Here is a 25,552-nt window from a genome sequence, read left to right as displayed (position 1 = left end):
CTCTCCCCCCATTTTCTAGATATTTCTTGCTTCTTTATTTCTCCTGTTACCACTTGTGCTCCACTCGTTCAACCCCTCTGGTCACCGCCCCCTTCCTCTCCCCAGCCTTCTGCCCCCCCCCCCCCCCCCCCCCCCCGCCTCTCCCCATCACTGCGCACACTGCCTCTCTCCTGCCTGTCTCACGCCCCCTCTGCCCTCCTCCCTCCCTCCCTCCCTCCCTCTGCCCTCCTCCCTCCCTCTGCCCTCCTCCCTCCCACCCCTCTCATTCCTCCTCTCCTTGGATTTCCCCTTTCCCAGTGCTGCTGTGTATCTGATCTTCCCAAGGTTTCTGTTTCCTTTCTCTGCTTTCCCCCCTCCCATCCCCCTCCCCCGGCCATCGCCCTCCCCACTGCTTGTCCCAGCCCCCTTCCTCCCGCCACTGCCTCTCCTCCTCTGCCCTGCACCCCGTCTTCTTGCCCCGCCGCCCCGCTTCTCTTCCCTACTTACTTTTCCTCTACTCCCCGCCCTGGAAATTGCTCTCTCCCCTTCCTTTTTCTCTCTGCTCTCTCCCCTACTCTCTCCCCCTCTCTCTTTTTGTCCCCTTTCTGAACACATGTACTCTTTCTGGTATTTACTTATTTATTGCAATTTTTTATTTTTATTTTTCAATTATAGTTTACTTTAAATATTATTTGGTATTAGTTTCAGGTGTACAGCATAGTGGTTAGACAGTCAGAGGCTTTACAGAGTGTTCCCCCGACACTTCCAGTGCCCACCTGGCTCCATGCATAGTTATTACAATCCTGTTGACTATTCTCCCTGTGCTGTGCTTCGCATCCCCCGTGACTATTCAGTCCCTTCCCCTTTCACCCAGCCCTCCACCGCCCCCTCCCCTCTTAAGGTTGCTGTCCTTATACTCACTGTCACTTTCAAAGTCCCATAATACTACCACTTGCTTATAGAACGCTCATTAAGGAACTTAAGTCTCGAAATTTACAAAGAACACAAAGTTCTCTTCTTAAAAGTGGTCTTTTCACAATATCACTGAAACCATCTAAACTTTTTCCTAATAATCTAAGAGTCTAAAGTTTACGCCATCTAGAACTAAATAATCAGCTGAAGATCATTAACAGACACATTTCCTCATATCTAAAATAGGATGAATTAACAAGATGTAGAATAAATAAGTCCAGGAACTGCATTCCTAATTTTAAAATAGAAAATTTTAATTTCAAAATCTATTAACACTTCCTTTACCTGTGTAATCCAAGAATAGTTAAAAGGCATAAAAGGAACTTCAGCCACAGGAATACTCAATTCCCACCTAAAAGCTACACAGTACAGAAGAACTCCAGGGTTAGTTCTACTATGGGTGATATTTCTTTGAAACTCATCATTTTTTTTGTTTCTGAACAAGTCAGTTATTAAAACTGAGCAAACCTATGAACACAAAGTCCTAGTAAAACACTCAGTGCTACTGTTACATTATCAAAAGAAGGGACCTGATCACATGTCCAGTGCCCATGTTACAGATCTAAGATAAAATAATTTGGATAATAAATGCTAAGGATTTATACCTTTTGTTACCTTTCAAGGATGCTTTGATTGTATTATCTTCCATAGTATGAATTTTGCCACCAAAGGAATGATAGAATATATAAATTTACATATTAAATGTAACTGTGGGGGGTAGGCAATCCAGTATGAAGAGGGAAAGTCCAAGTGGAAGAGCTTCCACACCAGAAGAGGCTGGCATGGCAGGTTGGTGCCCAGGAGACATACAAAGGACATGCCCCTGGGGGTGTCAGAGTCTGAATTAGGTGCATAAGGGGTTCATATAGAAAAAGAGGCAGCAGCAGTGGTGAAAGATTAATTACCAAGTACTCATAAGTGAGTAACGATTCACACACACACATCTATGCCCTAGCTTTGTATATTTAGAGGGCCTGCAGGGACAAAAACCCCAAAAGCAGGAAGTACACTTAGTTCTCAAAATTTTGCTTCTAAATTCCATTCTCCTCAAAACAGAACTGGGGCTACCTAAAGAAACTGCTCATCCCAGAGCTGAAGCAAGAAGGATGCAAGATGAGCCTGGAAGACTTTAATGCGCAGAGAGCAAAGACTGCTGGGGCCACATCAGAGGACAGAGGCACTGCTTAAAGGAGCTCCCTCGGCCAAATCTGGAACAATCTGAGAATCCAAGTAAATAATAGTAGAAAATAGCATAACCTACTGACTAAAACAAGCATCTACAAGTCCATATTGGTAAAAAGAAATAAATGAGTAAATTGAAAGTTATTAAAAAGTGGGATATTTACCTAGTTTCAAAGAAACTCTCCACAAAATACTAATTAGTTACAAAGGAAAAATGAGTAGTTCGCAGTGGAGAATCCTGGCAGACCCTGCCTTCATCAAGTGACCAAGGTGAACTTCATCAGCAGTGGGACAAACCAGAGCTGTGTGCTGCTGACAGGAAGTGGTGGGAAGAATTTAGGGTCGTTTCTGTTTAGTCCCTGCCAAAGCTGCGTAACTGCATCTAATCAGCAGAAAACACTAGGTGACCCAAAAGAGGGGACAGTCCTCCAAATGGCTAGTCTGTCTGCAAAAGTGTCAATGTCACGGAGGTTCCAGCATAAGGAGATTTAAATAGACATGGCGACCAAAGAGCACCTGTTTTGCAAGTGGATCATTCTGTCAAATAGGACTTGCTTGGGATGATATGAGTGACGTGAATGGCCTATGAGAATTAGGTGGCAGTAAGTGTCATACTCTTTCCTGATGTGGAAGGTTGTCATGTGGTTAAATAGAACAGTGTCCTTGTTTGTAGAAAATACACACTTAAAAGGCTCCGGGGTGATGGGGGAATCAGATCGGTGACTAACTTTCAAATAGTTTAAGGAAAAAAATTCATTGTAACCTTGCTAAAAGTTTAAAATTGTATGAAAATAAAAAAATTAAAGAAAAAAGTAACTAAGAACTAACCTTTTCATAGGGTATCTGCAGAAGATCCAACACCACCGAATGGGCTCCCATGTTTTTCAGTAACCGCTGATGTTGATTCCGACACTTTTTATTCTGTATGCAGAGCTTACTTAGCCTAATCAAAATCTTTTAAAAGAAGAGCAGTAAATAGAACAAGCCTCATATTAAATATAATATCTGCACAAAAATTCTTTGCCATATAAAAATATTTGACTTCTGCTGACCTCCTTCACAATCCGGTAGTTATTGCTCTTGTTGCTGTCGATCTGAGGTGTCCTTGTTCCATCCTGCACTGGACTTAAAATGTTTGATTCCTAAAAGAAACACAAATATATTTGTTTGTGCCATATGTAGCATTGTGATAAATTTATTTATTTTATAATATATAATAAATACATTTTGTAATTATTTTGTAATGAATTTATTATTCAACTTAAATGTTTTCTTTGTATTTTTTTATTTAATCCAATAAAAAGTTCCCTGGCTTGCATGAGGCATGCAAATTACCATTTCCCAATAACAACCAAATTACAAGATAAATGGCATACCTAATAATTAATGAGTTAAGTTAAAAAAGAAAAGTTATTAACTATAACATTATCAGTGTATTTTCTTATGCTAAATTTATCAGACACATCATGGCTTTATATTACCCATAGGAGAAGGAACAGTAAAAATTCAGGGCATAAAATATATAATTATGTCATCAGGGACGAACTTCAGGGGGGAAAAAGAGTAAAGGAGAATGTAGTAATAGCTGAAAAACATTTCAGGAATGGGAGGAAAGAACACCTTAACCCAAAAATTCCTTGGCAGGTTACTGTGACATCCTTAGTCATGACTTGGGGCCAACCAAGCAAGTACAAAACCATGAAAATGAAGAAAGGAAAATAACATTTTAATTAAGAATAATATTTTAAGTTAATAAATTAATAAAGCTTATTAAGAGGACCTGAAACAGCAAAAATATCTGTAGAAAAACCATTATCTGTAGCATACAATAAAAAACAAATATATAGTGTACAGGTTTTAAATATCAACTATTGGAGTTACCATATAAAAATAAAACACCCATTACAAACAATTTAATACATGAACATTTATTAACACTACATCCCTTCCTGGTATTAGACAAGGTGAATGGATCTAAAAGAAATATAAGATAGGTCCTTCCCAGAAGAAAATGAGTCTACCCAAGAAAACAGAGAGGAATATAAAAATAAGGATTTGAACTGAGCAGAATTCACTATTCAGAGAGAAGGAGGGAAACCAGCTATAGCTTTAGACCGCTTTATGAAGGAAGTCGAGTTGAAGCCAAGGTCTTGAAAGATGAAAACCAGTTAAGTATGAGAGACTGTGGGAGGGCAGGGGATACTTGCCAGGTGAAGAAGTCACCTTAGTTAAGGACACTGCAGAAAGAACAGACATCACAGTGTGTAGAAAGTGGCAAGAACGGACAGTGCATGTTGCAAGAAAGTGGGCAATTAGGTAAAATAGGGCCTGATTACCTCCCTGATTTACAATACGTACAAAACTGCACTTGGGAAAAATGTCAAGTTCAACTTGGATTAAAAAAACAAACAACAAAAAACCACCTAGATTGATGGTATTGGCTCTTTCAGTTAAAGGCAACTCTAATCTAATCTAAGATCAGAGGAAAGTAACAAAAATATACGAAGCCTATTGATATCATTTCACTTGTACCAAGCTGCTGTTCCTACTGTGTTCCATAACAAATCACAAAGTTAACACAAACCAAGAGAGAAAGAGAAATATTTCCTTGCTGGTCAAAGAATATTGATAAAATATTGCAAGCAGAGTGACTTGATCAACACTGAGCCTTCACCACTCCTTGGTAAGTTTTCTATTCCTTTTTTGCTTCTCCCCAGGCAAATACTGTCCAAGACGGAGGTTCCTAATCTGAACTCGACCTTAGCAAGTGACCTCCCCGTTTTACTGAGCAATCTAGGAAATTGTCTTGCATCTCTGGTTACTGATCCCACTAAATTTCTCAAAAGAATTACCTATGACAAAATGTGCCAATGATTATAATCACCAAAACTTTCTTTAGCATTTGATTTGGTGGTTCACTACCATTTTCTTTAAACCCCACTCTTTTTTGTTTATTGTGACATGACACCCTTCAAGATTACGTGCTATCTTTCCAACCACCTTGTCTCTTTCACTCAAAAGAATTAGAACTGCAAAGCAAAGGATTTGAACACTGAAAGCCTTCTAAACATCACTGCTGGATTCCGGGGCTGTGTCATTTATCTACCCAAATAAATTCTAGGAGGAAAAATGAAAGCAGTTCAACTCCACTTCAGGTAAATAAAAATGCAAGATATGGTCTGCAAGACAATACATACTAAGTAAATCCAATAAAGTTGAAGAAGAAAATGAAACTACACACGTAAGTGAAGCCAGTGCAGAGGAGGGAAGGAGCCCAAGTGCTAATATGAATGGAAACTAGATGGAAAGAGACTGGAGATCAGAGAATGAGACAAATGGGGTTTCTATTTGAGAGCAAAAATAGTTTATTGTGAGAAGTAGAAATTGCAAAACGTAGGAATATAATTAAATTTCCCTTTCTGATCACGAAAGTGGAGGCTGAATTTTAAAAAGACCATATTGCCCTGGCCGGGTGGCTCAACTGGTTGGAGTGTCATCCTGTACACCAAAAGGCTGCAGGTTCGATTCCTGATCAGGGCACATACCTAGACTGCTGATTTGATCCCCAGTAGGGGGCACATACAGGAGGCAATAGACAGTTGTTTCTCTCTCACATCCTTCCCCTCCTTCCTCTCTCTAAAATCAATAATAATTTTTAAAAAGACCACATTCATTTATTTTCTGGAAAAGAACAAATATTTTTAAAAAACAAGTCTGTACTACAAAGCAGGATTAAAATATTACCAAATCCAGAGATTGGCAAAGCTAAGGCAGAAGGGAGATCTTTCTGATATATGTCAATTTAAAAAAAAAAAAAAATCAGTTAAAAATAAAAGCAAACTTTTGGCAGATATAGTCAAGTCTATTTTTCAAACAATGACCTGAAGAAAAAACAACTGTCTTGTTTTAAGAAAAGTAATCTCAGGCAAAACATACTATTACAAAAAAAGCTCTTTAGTTCCCCTAGGGTGAGATATAGACAATGCTACCCTCTGTAAGTATAGGAACTATGAAGAATAATTATTTTAATTTAAAATTGCCAGCAGTCAACAAAAGGAGGCAACACTGGAGAATTCAAAAAACAGCCCCTTTTAATTTCAGAAAATAAGTCAATGTAATTAAACTGAACAAAATATGAACCCACAGAACACCTGGATGATTCCACAGCAGTGATTAGGAAAATTTAAGAAATATGTAAACTATATAACTGTGGTTAGCTTTTATCCCCTTATTTTGATGCCAAAATGCTCCAAGTAAAACGTGTTCCAAGAGTTTTCCTCCACAAAGAGCAGAAATTGATTGTATTTTTTATATCCTATACAACTTTGGTCCAAGGTCAGTGGCCAAATCTATAAGGCCTCGGCTTTATTCTTATGACAAAATATGAGTAAGGTGGAAAACAGAGAACTGTAACTTTATTCAAAGTCCCAAAGCTGAGCAAGCTTTTTAAAAAAAATATGTAACCCGAAGAACAGTGGCATGCTTATAGTAGATATCCAAATTATCCTTTTGACAACGGTGATGAAGAATAAAGATGGCCCTCCAAAAGCACTTGTACTTTACTGTAATTGCTTTCTAGCATCTGGAAGAATTTAAATTTACTTCCTCTAATGGAATACGGAAAACCGCTTAGTTAAGAGAGACAGCTAGGTTTTTAATTGCATATTATATGCCGTAACATAAAGTAGTAGATCCTGAAACAACACAGCAAGAATAGTCTAGAAGAGTCTAGAGATTTCTAGAAGAGTCTAGAAATGGGAAGGGCAGCAGGATTTAGGTAGAGACTCCAAGAGTGATACCTAAACAAATACTGGGTCTGATTAGCTTCCATTCAAAATGTATTTTGCATCAGACAAGGACACTCCTTTACATCAAGAGCAAAGCGATACAGGGAAATAATATTGTACGAACTATACAGTGAACTACACACTGGCACCAATTAATGGGGATCTGTCTCTTTCATTTAAAAAAGGGAAATCATGCTTTTAAGAAAGAACTTTCCAAATCCTACAACGTAGAACTGCCCGCACCTGCAGCTGCACGATTACAATAGCTCAGGGCACGTGCACTCCTTGCTCTCACCCCCCGACGTCAAAGGCTACCCTTCCTCAGCAGCGCCGCAGAGCGTTCTCCCGCCGTCCGCACCCTTAGCCTTCCTTTATGTGACCACCAGTCAGCTGAATCAGTGGCATCACTTACCAACCGCTCTCCTCCCAACTTCAGGTGTCAAATATCGTCCCTTTCCCTTCCCACCTCCCTCCAAAACATACAAAATCTAATCATCGGTCTTTTATATATGGTTGCCCAATCAGATTATAATTTAATTGAAGCTCCTCATAATAAATGTCACCTCCTTCAGGCAACTGAATAATAACCTCGCTGTGGGATGTTGAGGTATTTTGTCTCCTGCCATCTAAGAGTAACATCTCATAACAATCATTTAGGAAGATATCTAGGGGGTTGAAGAATCCGGAAAATCACCCTCGATCTACTTAACTGACCTCACATGTGAAGCAAGCTTGGGTCATCATGGGGTCATGGCTGAGTTTCCGCTTCCCTGGTTGGCGCTAAGGCTGCTGGAAGACGTGGCCCAAGATCTACAGGGCGCAGAAGAGGCTGTGTCCACCATTCCTGGTGGGTAACTTCCCTCCAGACTTAGCCCAGCCCAGGCCTCAGTCCTTTCCCGTCCAGAGGGTAAATGCATATTCCTAACCTTACCCCAAACCTGTCTTCCCTTCCCTTTGTCCCAAGACAAGTACAATATTGGTATTTTCCGACTCATTTGATGCCATGTAAAATAGTATTTGATAGTGGTTAATCAGAGGTCCTGGAAACACCCCGTATATCCTTGACTACCTGTATCTCTGATAAATAAGATAACAAAAAAGGCTGTTCCACTGGAGTGCGTCAGAAAGATACTGGGGGAATAAGGAAGAGGCTGGTGATAGGTAGGTTTGATGTAATCAGGGGTGGGGAAACTTTTTTATGCCAAGGGCCGTTTGGATACTTATAACATCATTCACAGGCCACACAAAATTATCAACTTAAAACTTAACGATGGAAAAAGCTCCTAGATTTATTGAATTTTGTGTCCCGCCTGCGGTTGCCTTGGCAGGCCCAGACCAAATGATTTCACTACAGCCCACGGGGCCGGATGTTCCCCACCCCTGAGGTAAATGAATAGCTGTTTTCATAATAATGCAACAGACACCCATTAGAATACAGCAATGTACAATACTTTTTCTATAATATTTTTACAATACTTATATAGCATAACATATGATACTTTTTAATATAATCCTTGCCAGTATTACATAAAATGTAGAAAGGATAGGCAACCCTTTAGTCAGCAGGGAGACCTAGAAGAACAAAGGCCTGTACAGGAAATGAAAACAGTGAAATCGCAGAGCCCATAGAGACTGTGTCTGGTACCTGACGTGTTAGTGAAAGATGCCTCCCTGGTCACAGTCATACTTTAGCACACCCCTATGTGGCTGTGAGGAGGGGGTTAAGTCACAGAACGTGAGAGGAAGGAATTGGCACCTTCTTTTAGACTCACTCTTTAGCAAGAAAACATCACAAGAATGTTGATACCTGGTCTAATGATATATATTTGTTCTGATTTGAATGAATCAACTTCCACAGTTTCCTTATAAGCCACTTGCTGAGGAAAAGAAACAGTACAGGAACTTTAATCCTCACTAACAACTTACAGTAAATTGAGGACAAGTGGCAAAGTGAAAAAAACGAGTCAGAGAGTTTAGGATAAAACAGCATTCATTTAAATGTAGCCCAGAAGACGAGGGGAAAGGTCCTTACAGTGGAGCTAATTCAAAGAACCAAATTCAGGAGACAGAAACTTTACGTGTAAGAATTTGCATTACAACCAAATAGAATGAGGGTGTGGAAAGTAACATTTGGTGCAAAACCAAAAATTAGTTTTCAGACCTACACCTTGTGCAAGGACATATTAAGTGGTGCTCATCTTTAGTAATCACTTCAGGAGCGTGAGCTCTGACATAAAGGAGAGGAATATATAATGTTACATAAACAAGTAAAATAAATACATGATGAGGTCTGGGGCAAAAAACAGAAAATAGAGACAAGAAAACAAATCCCATGAAAGGAAAACTCAGGAAATCACTGTCTAAAATTAATGGATAGAAGTTCTTGGTGCAATTACCACAGTGTCCCCCACTCAGATCATGTAGGAAGATTGTGTTTAAAACTCATGGACTTTTCTGGACCAAGTCATGAAGGTTAGACATTCTACCAGTTACTTTTATCAAGAGTTAGTTAGTCAACCCAAGTTTTGCCAAAGAAACAAAGTTTACATAGAACTATTTTCCTGCTGTGCAGAATCCAAGTACTAACACCTTAAAGCACACTTTTCTTTCATGATATCCTTCCAGGGGGACCTGCCTCCTTGCCTGCTTGCTTCAGCAAAGAAAAAAGATCAGATGTGGTAGGCAAAGAATGGAATCCAGTCTTTGCTTTTAAAGAGCGATGGGACGTGAAGGTAATAAAAAAACCAACAGTCAAAGAAGGTGTGCCTAGAGAGAAATAGAGAAAAAACAATCGAGGGGAGGAGAGAAAGGGAGGGAGAGAAAAAAAGAAATTAAACTCATTCTCTCACTGAGATAAATCTGCAAACTAAAATTCAAATGCCTATGAGGAAAGTTAATGTTAAGAAAGACAACACAAAACACTCAACAATGAGACTATCATTTCCAGTGAAATACATATGATCAAGAACTCTTCTGAAAGGACTTTTAAATATAAATCTGTTTAAAAAGTAATCATAAAGTGCCCAGCCAGTGTTGGCTCAGTGGTTGAGCATCAACCTATGGACCAGGCGATCACGGTTCAATTCCTGTTCTGGGCCCCTACGGGGGTTGTGGGCTCGATCCCCAGTAGCGCGCGTGCAGCAGGCAGCCAATCAATGACTCTCTCTCATCATTGATGTTTCTATCTCCCTCTCTCTGAAAAAAATTTTTAAAAACATTTTAAAAAATAAAAATAAAATAATCATCATAAAGTGAGAAATACTACCTCTCTTCCCAGGTTGACCCCTCTGTGGTTGCCACATGCTCGGGATGACTCCACAGCATCACCCAGCATGGATAAAGGACAGCTTTGTTGGGCAAGGGGAAACTGCAAGCCAAGCTCAGCAGGAAAAGAGAAGGCATGTGTCCCTCTTCTTTTCACATTCCCAAAAAAAGGTGCTGAGCACTCTGCTCAACAAAAGTATGGGTCTAGATTTCCGGATAACTGCCCCCACACCCCACCTTGTAGTAACTTCTTACTGGACAAGTTTGAGAGTAACCTATAAATCAAGGTATACACAAACTTCCTGGGCACCAGGCTGTCTGGGTTAAGATGCCTTTGTTTATAGGAATTGATCAGAGACTCCAGATATTGGGCCCACAGAAACTGGACTGCTCCTACTGAGGGGCAGAAGCCACAGGTCCCATGAGAACCCAAATTAGGGTACAGCCTCCTAGAAGAGAAGACAATCACCTCCCAACCTCTACCTGACCCGAACTCATGAAAACAGTCCAGCCAGCTTGTTATCCAGACAATCCAGAGCCCCCGGAGATATTTTTTCAGTTAATTTTATTTCTTACAGCACACATCCATTAAAAGAACAAAAATTATGAAGCAAAACCCAGCAGATATAAATCTAGAATGCATGGATATGACAGAGAATCACTTAGAAACCCTGAAAATGAAAATATAGTCTTTGAAGTAAAAACTAGGTAGATGGTTTAAACATCAGACTTTAGATCAGTGAGAATATAAGTTTTTTAAAAAAGAAACAGAAAACCACACATAGGGATTATAGACGAGAGCTAAATATAGATATCCTGATACAGACACAATCATTGTGAAGAATAATTAACCACCAAAATAAATAACATGAGTGGGTACTTCTCTTAGAAGCACAGTGATGCCCAACCCAAGTGACCTACTTCTCAACCCTTAATTAAGAGGTAGATGAACATAAAGGGAAATCCTGACTTAACGCACTCGGATACAGTTTCCTAAATTAATCTCTCCTTCCTATATTTACAAGTCAACATATATTTGAATGTGATAAATTAGTAATGCTACTGATATTGCCAACTTGTCATACACTAGCCTTTAAGCTTTCAGCAATGACGGTATAGTCTTTAATTTTAATGCCCCGGAAGACAAGTTTAATCAAGGGAAACACTATAATATACAATAATGCAATGGGCTTCCTCGATGACCAAATCCATCCCATCCTTCTCTCTATTTATAAGAGATCAAATGCAGTAATGGGATAATGGAGGATTATATATGATATTTGTTAGTGGATGGACCGTAAATTCACATTTATTGCCCAGAGTAAACAGAACTTACCGCTGAGAGGAAAAAAAACAAACACTTTCATGTTACTGGAAACCTTTTTTATTACTAAAATGAAGAATCACATTAATGTTATCTGGTCTTCTGATATCTAAGCAGGCACAAAGTTAGGCCATCATGAGCTGTTTGAAAACAATGCCCATCATCCTGTGTTTAGAGCCTTTGTCAAGAATTTACTGAATAACAAAGAATGGTTATCTGAATTGGCCGGCTCAAGTGCATGCTCCTGCTACTGGCTGTTTCCATTCATACTGTGACATATTTCATCCTGTTTACAATAAACTGTCACGGTCTTTGGCAGTTGGTTCATTGCAAAATATAGATTATTTGGTTGTGTACAAGTTAGTAACTTTGTAGTCTCTTATTTTTATCTCCTTATATTCATCTATTATAATGTTCTATTCTCCTGGCTTCTCAATCCACCTACTTGTATACATTTCTACACCTGCCTCCCTAGTTCATGCTTCCATAACCTCACACCGGAACTTGGGCAAGAGGCTCTTGTTCTGTTGAACCATCCTGGGTTTTGCCAGACTAAGATTTCCAGACAGTATACTCATCTCCCTAGCCAAGAATCTTCAGGCCCCCAAATTCCAGCTACTTCAAATACAAATCACTTATTCCTGCTGAACTCTGCTTCTCTTGTTATTATTCTTGAATATGTTAGCTAGCTAAATCCTTCCTAATCCTTCAAAATAGTGAAGCCTTCTCCAAGTAGCCAGGCCCACAATAGCCTCTCCCTTTTCTGTACCACACAGTTCAGTATTAAATCAAAAGTAGTGTCATCTTCTTTAAGGGCGTCCATTCTGTGTGCTCATTCTTTGTCAGCAAGAGTCACATCTCGAATATTAGATTTGATTCTCGACATCAAAGTTTAAGAAGGGAAATGAGAAATTCAGGTGTGTACAAAAAATAAGCATGATGGTGAACAGGCTGAAATAATACTTTAAGCAGAATGCTCAAAATAAAGATTTTGCTCTGGAGAAACTTGACAGCAATCAAGCAGAGGAGGTTCAGACAAGATTGACCTTGCCTCAAACCTGGCATCAGAAACAGACATTACAAGGATACGTACATGGGCTCGAAATAAAAAAAAAGTTTTCCACTGATGAGAATTGTCAAATATAGAATATGACATAGTAGAAGTGCAGAGAAACCTCTCTGTACAACATCTAAAAGTGATAGATAATATATTTAAAATATATTTAACCTAAGAGAAGGAGGCAAATGGAGGCCAGAAAACAAAAATACATCAAATTTTCCAAGCAGTTATCAAACACTCAATTTATTGCTAGTCTTGAAGGCATCAGTCTGTACTTGATAACCTGGACACTGAGGTTTTTGTTGTTGCTGTTGTTGTTTAAAAATTTTTTTATTGATTTTTGAGCGAGAGAGGAAGGGAGAGAGAGAGAAAGAGAGAAACATGGATGTGAGAGTGAGCAATGATTGGCTGCCTCCTGCACTGCCCCTACCAGCGACTGAGCTCGAAGCCCAGGCGTGTGCCCTGACCAGGAATCAAACAGGCGCAGAATGACGCCCAACCAACTAAGCTACACCGGCCAGGGCTGGACACTGAGTTTTAATATGTCTCATACACACATACAATGGAAAGGAAGCAAAGCCTGATTTCCGATAAAGGTCTGATCAGAGACCCTGCCCTAGAACAAGGAATACCTAACGGAGACACCCACAATGATAAACCAGGGAAAGATGTGACCCACAGAAGAGCAAAGGAGCACCTGCCTTGGATTTGACTTGGTAGAAGCCAAAACAACAGGTGTGGGGCAGAAAAACTCTCCTGAGCTCCTATGTACAGAGACAAGCCCACTTTTACTCAAGATTAGGACTAGAATTCCCAATAAAGGGGCCCTAAAAGTTCCAAGCCAAAAATTTTGTTTAATATGGTTACAAAATGTATTTTAAATTGCCTCACAGAGGCAAATGAAATCTCCTCTAGATTAAACATAAGTCTCAGAGGCATTCCACTTATAAAGTTCTGAAGACTCTAAATTCATAATAAATATTTTTAAATTACTAAATATCTAAGTAAATACATTCCCAAGGACTTCTGCAAGAATCGCGAACTTAACACTGCAAATGGCCCCCATTACAAAACAACTAGATCCTAGTAGAACCTATTTTAAGTAGAATTCTGAGTTCACAGATGACCCCAAAAGACCCCACCCTCCATCTATAAAGAAAAAAATATAACCTGATGCCAAATCAGAGAGGTTCAAGCTTCAAGGCAACATAAGTTTCCCTGAAGGCAAATGTCAATACTACTAGCTCTGTAACCCAGAGACTAAGTAAACTCTGAGCAAGTGTCAAATTTGAGGAGCTCACCCAGACTCCTGCCTTCTGACTTGGTCTCAGGCTGCAGCGCCCGCTGGCCACAGCCACAGGCCATTACAAATCCTCTGAGGAGGAAAACAGGCCGGATTTCAACCTCCAGGTCTGAAGTCAAAAGGACAGGAGTTCAACGTCTACACTCAAATGTTTAGAGCTGCTTTACTCATAATGTCCCACAACTGGAAGCCACCAAGATGTCCTTCAATAGGTGAATGATAAACAAACTGCAGGACATCCAGACAATGAAGTTTTTCAGTGATAAAAAAAATGAACTAGCAAGTTATAAAAGCCATGGAAGAACCTCAAATGTATATTGCTAAATGAAAGAAGCCAGTCTGCAAAGAGCTAGATACTGTATGATTACAACTATATGACATTCTGGAAAAGGCACAACTACAGAGAGAGTAAAAAGATCAGTGGTTGTCAAGGGCCCAAGGGTTCATGAGGAAGGGACACATAGGTGGAGCAGAGAGGACTTTCAGAGCAGTCTATTTCGTATGATATTGTAATGATGGATACATGACACTTATTTGTCACAATCCACAGAATTGTCCAACACAAAGAGGGAGTCTAAAGTAAACTATGGACTGTAATAATAATGTATCAATATTGGCACATCAATTATAACAAATGTACAACACTAATGCAAGATGTTATCAATAGGAGAAATGGGGAGAAGAGTTAATATATGGGAAAGTTCCGTACTTTCTATATAATATTTTTCTAAATCTGAAAGTGTCCTAAAAATAAAGTGTATTTTAAAAAATATATGAGCTCATTAACAAAGGTGACCAAAAATATAATGAAACAAGCAACATGAGTGAGAATCATAAGAAACTCCCAAGTAATTTAGATCATGGAATTATTACATAGGGCTATAAAACATCCATATGTGATTACTAAAATGGCAAGCAATAAAAGATGTTTGAAAATGACCAAATATATTTGAAAAAAATCTAATTTCAAATATAAAAAAGTATAATGGCTGAAACTCAAAAGTTAATAGGTGGAGTAAACTGCCAATAAGACATACCAAAGGAGATGCAGGTGAGTCTAAAGAAATTTTTCAAATTCTGCACACAGTCCCATGTATGGAAAATATAAAAAGGAAACTAACAGATCTGGAGGCAAGAACAAGGTTTAACATACATTTAATTAGAGTTTCAGAATTAAAGCAAGACACTGTTCTACAAACAGCAAACTTCTCAACAGAAGTAACAAAAGCCAGAAGACATGTAATACTATGATTAGAAGTGAAAGAAAAGAACTCTCAACTGATGAAAGTATTTTGTTCCCAGTAAAACATAATGTTAAACTTATAGGGTCTAATAAAATAGCCTTAAAACACATAAAGTAAAAATTTAATAAAACTACAGGGGGAATTGATAAACCTACCATTGTAGTTGGAAATTTTAGTAAATCTCTAATAATTGATATGTCAAGAAAACAAAAATAGAAGTAGAGAGATGATTTAAACACAATTAATAAGCTTGATTTGCTAGCCATATATGAGGAATCCTGCATTTATTCCCATTCCTCTCAAACCCACATGGAACTTTTACAAAACCTGATGGTATAACAGGCCAAAAGCAAGCTCAAAAACTTTTCGGAGAACTGATATCATCATAACCACATTCTCTTGCCGCAGTTAATTAAGAATTCAATAACAAAAAAATTTTGCCTATACATTTAAAAATTTTTAAACTCACTTCCAAGTGATTCTGGGCCAAAGTAGAAATCATAATGAAAATATTTAAATATCTAATACTGAACAATAATAAAAATACCATTTGTCAAAAGTTGTGGGATGCAGCTCCTTAAAAGAAAAATATACTATTAAACTTTTTTAAAGTCTGAAAAATATGCCAACATAAAGGGTTAGAGAATAGTTGAATAAATATAATAAAATAGCAAACAAATCCAGAAGCTTAACAAAGCCAAGAGTCGGTTCTTTAAAAGGGATAAATAAAATAGGTACAACTGTGGTAAGATTGAGCCATAGAAAAGAGACAAAATAAACAATATCAAGAATCAAAAAGGGGTGGGTATGAAGCTGCCGACATAGGAGAAGATAATGAAAGAACCTGAACAAATACCAATAAATTTGAAAACTTAAGTATGTGACTAGAAAAATATATAGCACTAATCTCAAATAGAAAGTGTTAATGAATTTATAATTGGCAATTAAAATCATCCCACAAACTAAATCCAAGACCCAGGCAAATTTAACCTTGATACCAACCCCTGAAGGAACAATATAAGAAAGAAAAATTACAGACGAATCTTACTGACAACATAGATGTAAAATCCTAAACAAAGTATTAGCAAACCAGATCTAGCAATGTAAAAAATATCACCAAACTAAATTTATTCTAGACTGCAAGCTTACTATAATAGAAGCTGTGCTTATGATTGATGTTATTAAAATTATCAGATTAAAGAAAAATAATATAATCTTCATAGATATATCAACTGCATTTAATTAAAGTCAATAACTATTCATGGTAAAAAAAAAAAGAAAAAAAACTAGCAAACTAGGAATAGAAGGGAACTTCCTCAACTGATTGAGTATCCACAAAAAATGTACAATAAACATGATATTCAGTAGTGGAATATAAAACTATTCCCTTTAAAATCAGAAGCAAGACAAGAATGACCAATCTCATCACTTCTATTCAACACTGTACTGGAGAATCTTACTTGCCAACACAATAAAGCAAGAAAAAAAGAAATAACAGATGAAAAGATTGTGTTCAAGTTTGAACTTACAGCATCACCATGACTTGAAGTCAAAAATATTTCTAACCTTAGTAGCAGGTATGCATGAGTTGGTGGGAACTACCTACCTGCTGACACAGACAATTTAAGAAATTTACTGTATTATCAATTATGACATTGGGACTGGCCAGCTTACCTAAGTATTAACATTAAAATACTGCTTAAAAATTTTAGTGGTTATTTAGTAGTTAGTAAAATGTGAAAACAGCAACTAATTAACCCACTGAAAACTAAAACTAATACAGCAGGATTTATGATCATCATCTTACTACCCTTGAAATCAAACACAGACTTTTGGTATTTTCATGCTGACGATAAAGCATACTGTCCTTCCATTTAGATTTTGTCACATACTGTACAAGGATATGCAATAGTGAAAGGAATGATTTACAAGTTGCAATAAACTGCCACAGTGATTGGTGACAACAAAAATTCACCTCCTCTTTAGGTCTAGGTTTAGGACCCATTTCTTTTTTCCCTCCATCTCACTCCCTCCTATTGCCCTGATTCCTGGATTACACGATTTACAGTGGAAAAGTAGGCAGATGAGGTAAGAAGTGGTAGCAATTGACTAGAATTACCCAAAGTGCAGGTTTATGGAGTTAATTGACTTGGCAAGTAAAGATTTTATGCTCTGTTACTAAAAAAAAAATTCTTTATATAGAATTTTGATTGTAGGGCATATGATTTAAAAGATATTGTCTCAATGATTTCAAAATAGATATTGAAAACAAACCTCTATTGGCTCTTCACCACCTTTTACTTGGTTTTCGCCCATTTCTCCACTCTCATAGCTGCTGCTCTTTTCAACCCATAACTCAGATTTTTCTACAGTTAGTCGAAGCTGGTCTAGATCTGCCTTTATTTGCTTGTAGTTATCTACATCTTGATTGGACACCAGCAACTGCACCTGGAAACAGAAGAATTTCAACCCTTAATTTACTTAAAGGCTTTATTCCTATTTCATGTATGTCTAAAATTCTCAGTTGTGTAACGTATTTGTCTATCAGTTGAAGATTAATATTACTAGAATATTTATGGATATTTTAGATGTATATTGTCCATGAAAATTTACCTGGAAGTATCTGTAAACTCTATCCAATACATTTACATATTATAAAGAATTACATATATAAAAGAAATAAGCCCTAACAGAACTTTTCTAAATGCTAAAGAGTAATTTAAGATAAAAGATAACCTAACTCTAATTTCACTACTAAAGTTAATTTTTCTGAGGCTCTCTCTCTTTTAAAAGAAGTAGAAGCATAAAAATAAGTGGAAGAAAATGCTGATACAATCTAAACTTCAGGATATCAACTTTTATTTTACCATAATTTATATGTATTATATGACATACAAATATAAGCCTAATTATATCACTCATATAATTACTCTTTTATTTCATTTTTTAAACATATTCCTATAAAGTTTCCAAATGAAGATCAATGCTCTATTAAATAAAGCAAGTATTAGTGAAACATATGGAAGCACTTAGGTATTACCCATTAAGTCTCAAGATGGATGTCATTCAAAAATGACAAAGATTAGCTCCACCACGATTCCTTTCTTTTGGATGTAAACAATTTTCAATCACATAACAATTTATTTCAGTGCTACTGTTTGTCCTACCGAAATGTATCGGTAAATCTGAGGTCAAAATAGCAGCAGTGGCAGCAAAATTCCTAATATGGTATTATCCCCCCGTGCCTTCCTAAATCTTAGTGCCTGTCACTTACACTAAAGATATTAACCGAAAATCACTTGTGGGCAACTCTTTTTAAAATAGATCATGTCTTGGTCTCTGACAAGGCCATATCTATCTTTAAAAACAGAAAGCGTCCCCAGGAGAAGCCGCACAGCCTCGTTAACTCTGCAGCCAGGGAGCGAGGCGGGACGTTGTGAACAGTGCTGTCCGAGCCCTGCTCTGGAAGCGTGGAGGACACTCAGGCTCACCTGCTTAAAGGCCTGCAGAACTTCTGCTCGCTGGCTGAAGTGCTTGAACAGGAGCTGCAGCGCTCCCGACAGCAGAGGGGGGTAGTCATGCATGATCAGGTGAATGAGAACCCGCAAAAACGTCCTCCCTCCTTCATCATCAAGCTGAACGGGGTTTTTTTCCTTTCTGTAAAACCAAAAATAATTCTAAAATAACTGATATTTATATAAAATCCACTCACAGGTGGTTAGAACTGCATATACATTGAGTCATATCACTTTTTCCCCCCCAAATTGGAAAGGAAAAAGGAAGACACTTTACTCTTCTCCTTGTGTCGTGTAACTGAGAAGGAAACAAAGCACCAAGAAAAGCTTGTGTGTGCCCATGACGGCGGGGTGACCAACTGTCCCGGGGCGTCCAAGGCAGAGGCCCCTCCAGGATGAGGGGCTTTCAGGGCTTGCACTGTTTCCTAGGCACACTGGGATGAGTTGCTCGACGAGGCGCAGAAAGAAAGACAGGAACCTGAATCAACCCGAATGTGTTTGTTGAGAAGACACACAAGGCTGGATGGGTACCCAGGGCTGACTTCCCTTAGAGCCTAGAGACCGTCGCCATAGCAAGCTGTGTGTGTCATATACTTGAGCTCTGAGTAAGATGCCGCTGGATAAAAAGTCCACTTATTTTAAGGTGAAAATCAGACACTGGTTTATTCTCCCTTCTCAGGAATAATGAAACACTTGAGTAGGAACACACGCACGGAACAATCAAAACTGGCAGAACAATAGAAAAACAAAGCTAAGCCAAATGCTCACTAGGGAGAAAAATCCTTTTTGGTTCCCTTGATCACCCTTGTCTTTCTAACCAAAGGAAATGCAACAAAAGGCTTAGCAGATAAACTTGTTTAGGTTTTCATGGCAAATCTGTAATAAAAATGAATGCGAGAAGCTCAATTATTTGTAGCTTAGACATTTTACTTTTCTTTGTGACTGCTATTACTTCTATTTCTGATAAAGAAGGAAATAAGTTAAAAACAATAAATGGCAGGGCTCCCGGTCGCAAAGGAGGGCAGTCATGCCAGAGGCATTTCATCTTCTTTAATCGTGGATACTTCCAATTGGCAGAGAATATCTTTATTTCTCATATATAAAGTTAATGATGACATTGAAAGAAGTGACTTTCTTGCCTCAAATTTCTCAGACTTAGGGAAGCAGCATTTTGTAAGGTGCTGCAATATTTTTACCAGGGGAGTTAAAGGTCACTGATATGCTGTCATTATTTGAGGAAAGCAAAGAAAAGAATTCAGGGAAGAGTTCAATACACTGATCTCAGTTCTCTTGTCCTTTTTTTTAACCTGCCCTAAAGAAAAGTTATGCTTTCTCTTCTACAATAAATTAGCAGCTTCATTTCTGGCAAATACTATAACTTAAAATTAAATAGATATAAGAGGTGAACAATATCAAATTATCAATAAAATCTGAAGTAACATTTTATGCACAAGATAAAGATACATAAACGTTACTATACCTTCCAGCAAACATAGTTTCTGCCTGAGCCGCAATTTCATCTATATCAGGAACAACAGCTGCAAAGAAAAATGGCAAATCTATTCTTTATTGTAATTAAGTCACAATATGTATATTAATATGTCTGAAAATACTTTGCCTTCCTTTCTTTATGCCACTAAAAGTCAATTAAGAGTTTTAAAAGTCACAATACAGTTCCACCTTAGATACCGATATTTTAAATTGAATTTTAAATTTTTACATATATATTGCCATAGTCCAAGGTATACTTAAAAGATCAGAAAGGACCATTTACAAAGTTGCCTCATCTATATAAGTGTGTATGTATGTGCATCAACCACACACACACATAATTTAAATAGGTGATGAGATGAAAGGGTGATGTTTTTTAAAGAATCAAAATATACCTATAATGAACCTTGTAACTATTGGTAATCCAAAACAGCATGGTCTTTTTACCTAAGCTTACTTTTCACATCCCATCCCTTCTTCTCATGGGACACAGAGTTTCATTTTTTTTTATATGAACCAATCATGATTCCTGACCCATCCCCATCACTACCATTTTGAAGATATCTTGATTATAACATGTTTAAATGATAAGTACACAATTTCTTTCTCATCTCCAAGGCGTACAAAGAAAACAGAGCAAGATAGGAAAAGGGAAAAAGAATCCTCCCCAGAAAGCTCTCTCTTGCGAATACAACCAACGCAAGAAGAGATCAGGTGCATGAGACAACTGGTTTCCTGACTCTCCCTCCCACACTTTCCTGACACTCAGAGCTCCTGCTTCCAGAAGTCTGGCTTCTGAGAGCCAATAATTTTTATGCTACTGTCAGTGCAACTGCCAGCAAGACTTTCTGGTCCTGCCATATCATTCCTGGAAACAGCCCTTTGGGGTTCTGCACTTCTGGGAAGCATAAAAACAACACTGTTGCAAATGTGCCAGGAGGGACTTCTCGCTTAGGCAAGCTGAACCGTCTGCAGAGGCACGCTGCCCTTTGGGTGGAACTGAAGCAGACAGGCGAACATTCGGTCTAACATCCATTTTAATTAAACACGGAAAATCACTGAGTCATTCCTGTCAAAGTGACTGGCATACAAAGAAGAGAAGGGTTCCTCGTGTTGCCACAGTGGTGTGGTTAGAAGAACGTTTCATATCTGCACGTGAGCCCTATGCCCAGAAAAAGGATTCTGTTAACTGGCTAATTCTTTAATAGGACATAGTTTACAACCTGTCGTGACTGGCCTGATCTAGCCAGAAAAATAGTCATTTAATAGGTTTTAAATGAATTCTTAGGTTTCATAAGGAACTTTCTATAGTCGGGAAATTTTTACAATTATTTTTATGCTCTTTGTCACTATGGTCCTGCGCTCAGAGATAGGGTGATTTTATTCTTATACTTTTTAAATGTGAAAACTGAAATATAGTAATAGTTTATAACAATGCAAAGTAAAAAACAACACACAAGCCACACATGAAAACCAACACCCACATTCACACATTCATACCCCTGGGAAATGCCATCTCCTTATTTAAGAGTTGGGCAATGGCTTCGTACAAAACACCTTTCCTCTCCATGGCTGTATTTCACACTGATCTTTGATCCAGGCCAAAAAAAAAATTCCCTTGGATTTTCAACAAAATACCACAATGCTTAAAAGATTCAGACTCTGGAGTTGGAGAGGCTTCAGAGAGAATCCCTGTTCCACTAATTTCATGACCTTCAGCAGGTAACTTAAAACTCCGACCTTGGTTTTCTTATCTGTAAAATGACACAATAAACAGCACCTCCACCTCACAGAGTTCTGAAGATTACAAAAGAAATGACATTCAAGCACCAAGTATCAGCAAATGTCCTTCTGCCATTTGAGGCAAGTTGTTTAACGCTCTGTCTCTGTCCCTTCGTGTCACTGGTGGAGGTTATTTCTACATTTTGTCTCATAGAAATACCACTGTGTTTTAAAGTATAAAATGTACTTCCAAGTACTGGGGAAAACAAAATACAAAGAGTAAATATTGTCACAAAGGAGATACCTGATGGTATTAATGTATCTGGAGAGCCATTGGTAGATGCTTCAGGATTCTCATTGTTTTCTCCAAATTCCTTCTTATATATTGACAGCATGTAGGAGATCCTATAATCTAGTCTGACACTCAGGATAAACTACAAGAGACATAAAAACAACATAATTTTCTTTTATTAGCACAGTGTTTAAAAATACAATTCATTACATGACACCAAGAACATAACTATGAACATATCACATGAACTAGTTAGAAATTTATTGGTAAACACTTAATGCTTCAGTTGCATCCAGTTCATCTGCCGTAAGACTAAGAGAAGTGATGTGTTTCCATTAATCAACATCAGTAAAATCTCAAAGCCTTTTTTTGAAAGAAGAGAACCTGACTTCCCATGATTACTCTCTGAATATTCCAGGCAGAGGTATGTCGTGGGTCTGAATGGAGAGGTTAACGACGACATGATTTCACTGAGCACTTTGCAGAGTATCCAGCGGCTCTGGGTGGAGAATGCTAGAGCCCTGACCCTGCTTCATGCGCAGAAAGGCCAAGGCTTCAGCTACCCTAGTGTGACACTGGCTCTACCACAGTCGGGCCTGGATCCATGCGACAAAGGGCAGCTGAAGTCCCAGCACCCTAACAGCATGGATGTGCCTCCCCGGTGCTTGTTTCCCTTGGGATGCTGGCGGTGTCCCTGTTCTTAACTGAGCGCAGGCAGGACGCGGTGCCCACCAGGTCCCCGCCCGGGCTCGGCGCTAGGAAGAAGGCCACCACCTGAAGCGCACTGCCCTCCAGAAGCCAGCGATCCAGAAGGGAAAACAAAATATGCATTGTTAATAATCAGGAACAACCGGGGGCGAAATCATGTGTACAGGACCCAGTGGAGATCAGAGAAGGAAAAAGGTGTTCTCCAGATTTCTGAGTCGAGAAGGGAGACAACAAGGAGAGGTCCTCCAGGGCGTTACCCCCACCCCGCGCCTCACCTAGGCCCTGAGACAGCTTCTGCCCCAGGAAAGTATCAGCATGCCCCCGCACGCTCGCGAGTCTCATGTGGACGGTCAACAACGGTCACGCATTTTAGAAAACTTGGTGTTCTGTGGGGCCGTCCAGTCTTACTCCACACTGTCATTCCTGCACCTCCCTCCTCCCGCGCCCTCCTGGCTCTTTCCCTCCTTCTCTCCCCCCCCCCATGTCTGCTCCGCCCGCGCCCGATGGACCGCCCGCAGCGCCTCTTGCCTTCCCACATTCATTCCCGGCGGCCACCTTACACCTTGAATAGTCCTCTCCTTCACCAATAACCAGCTTCTGAGATACCCCCAAGGTCCAGTTTAAAGCCCTTTTTTTAAATGAAGCTTTCTTTGGTTCCCCAACACAATCCAATTTTTCCCCTTTTTGCTCACTCAACGCATTATTTACACCTATAGGTCCAAAGCTGAATCTCAATCAATCTCTCTCTCCCCCCTCCCTCCCTGTCCCTGTCCCTTCCCTGTCCCTCTGCCTCTCCCTCTCTATCTCCCTCTCCCTCTCCCCTAGACCTTTATGCTCCCATGGGCAGCAAACATGTTCCATGTCATCTATGTTCAGTTAAGTTCAACAAACATTTGTTAAGCTAGGTACTGAGGGGATGCCAAGGGTACAAACAGGGATCCAAGGCTGTAAGACCTGCCTTTGAAGAGCATGTAACCTAGAGGGGAAAACAAGCACCAAAGAGACTCTTTTATTAGCATGTGGTGAGCACTGTGGCACATAGTGTCTGAACGGATTCTACCTGTCGGGATTTTCAAAGCAGGGGGCGGATCATGGGAAAAGAGGCCTGAGAAAGGGTCAGTGGAATTGGCAGCTTTCAGCAGAATGACGGGAGCAGAAGCAAGAATGCAAGTGCTTAAAAAATAAGTGTTTTTGTTTTAAACCTATGTAGAGAACAAATGAATAAAATACGAATTAATGAAACATTATCCTTTAGTTGAAGTTACTAAGCATCATAGAATTGTATTTTATAAATATAACCAAAGTAAAAATTTTCTTCTCCTAATGCACAAGGCTGGGGAAAGGTAGATTTGCAGTTGTTTGTGTAGAAAATAATAATTAATAAATAATACAAGGATAAACTGTGTGTTTCACATACTCACAACTGTAAACCTACTTCTGCCTCACCCTATATTTAGTTATGAAAAATCAATGGAAGATGGAAAGAAAGAGGGAAAGGGAAGAATGAAAAGAAAGGCAGAGAAAGAGTGCTGAGAGAGGGCCAGAATCAGATAGAATGAGAAGACGTAAACAGACCAAAAAGGAGAGATGCGCAAAGTGAAGGGGAAAAGCAAGGAAGACCCTGAGTGAGGAGGCAGAGCCGTCAGGAAGCAGGGGACTTGCATACGGAACATGGCCACCAAGAAACTGTTGAAGAGATGTTCTAAGAAAGAAACACATTCAAGAACAGCGAGCACCCAGGACACAAACACAGACAGTGAATCAGACCCAGACACAAAAATGAGAGAACAGAGGTTCAACAAGAAATACATAAAAAGCAGCAAAACACATAAAAGGCAGCAAAAATGAGTCAGCCCTAAACTGCTCTGCCATTGTCTGTCCATCTCATATTTTTTAACTGCTAGAAACTGTTTCTTAATGCTGTTCTTTTTCTCTAACTGTGGACTAAAATACTTTAAAGGTCACAGACTTTAAACTGAGGTCACATACTTTAAAGGTTGTCCCATGAGTAGGATGATGTTAAGCTGTGGGCTCATTAGGTCCACAGGTCTGGGGATCACTACCTTTCTCAGTGTCAGAACAGGAAGACTAAGTGATTTTTTAAAATAGTTTATCGATTTCTAGAGAGAGAGGAAGGGAGAGAGACAGAGAAACACTGATGGGCAGCCTCCTACGCACCTACTGGGGCCCAAGCCGAAACCTGGGCATGTGCTCTGACCGGGAATCCAACTGGCAACCTTAGGTGTCCCAGACAACGCCCAACCAACTGAGCCACACTAGGGCAGACTAAATGTTTTTTCAGGGTCATGAACACAGTGTTGGGAGGCCTGCCAATATTTCTCAGGATTCAGCCCTTTGAATTCCTGGAGGAACTGTAAAACCTTTTGTGATTATAAATCTAATTACTTTAAATAAAAATGTACAGGCCCTTCCTGGACTACTAACCCACTTCTGGTAGCACAGGCTACTTTAAATTATGATGAAAGACAGTAAACTGTATCCAGAATCTTAATGCACCCTTGAAAACTCTAGGCTCCATTCTCCAAATCTGGAATAAAAGCTATATATCTAATTGAAGTAAAATAAAACTACTTTTCAAACTTTTTTTAAAAATGTTAAGAATTCAGCCCGGCCAGGCGTGGCTCAGCAGTTGAGTGTCGACCTAGGATCCAGGCGACTGGATTCGATTCCCAGTCAGGGCACAGGCCT

General features: G+C 39.0%; 1 protein-coding gene across 2 annotated transcripts in view; it reads right to left on the bottom strand.

Annotated features, from left to right (window-relative positions):
- Positions 1 to 25,552, bottom strand: part of ITPR2 (inositol 1,4,5-trisphosphate receptor type 2) — a 405,501-nt gene that overhangs the window by 218,788 nt on the left and 161,161 nt on the right. For both annotated transcript variants that reach the window (XM_081129350.1, XM_081129351.1), the window contains exons 23-28: positions 22,148 to 22,277; positions 20,111 to 20,168; positions 18,607 to 18,772; positions 17,390 to 17,563; positions 3,186 to 3,275; positions 2,962 to 3,087 (exon numbers count right to left, since the gene is read on the bottom strand). In XM_081129350.1, the coding sequence (XP_080985476.1) occupies positions 2,962 to 3,087; positions 3,186 to 3,275; positions 17,390 to 17,563; positions 18,607 to 18,772; positions 20,111 to 20,168; positions 22,148 to 22,277 (744 nt within the window). The remainder of the gene's footprint in view (positions 1 to 2,961; positions 3,088 to 3,185; positions 3,276 to 17,389; positions 17,564 to 18,606; positions 18,773 to 20,110; positions 20,169 to 22,147; positions 22,278 to 25,552) is intronic.

Source organism: Miniopterus schreibersii, assembly GCF_964146895.1.
Source record: "Miniopterus schreibersii genome assembly, chromosome: 2".
Classification (NCBI taxonomy): domain Eukaryota; kingdom Metazoa; phylum Chordata; class Mammalia; order Chiroptera; family Miniopteridae; genus Miniopterus; species Miniopterus schreibersii.
This window is presented reverse-complemented; position numbering and strand designations above follow the sequence as displayed.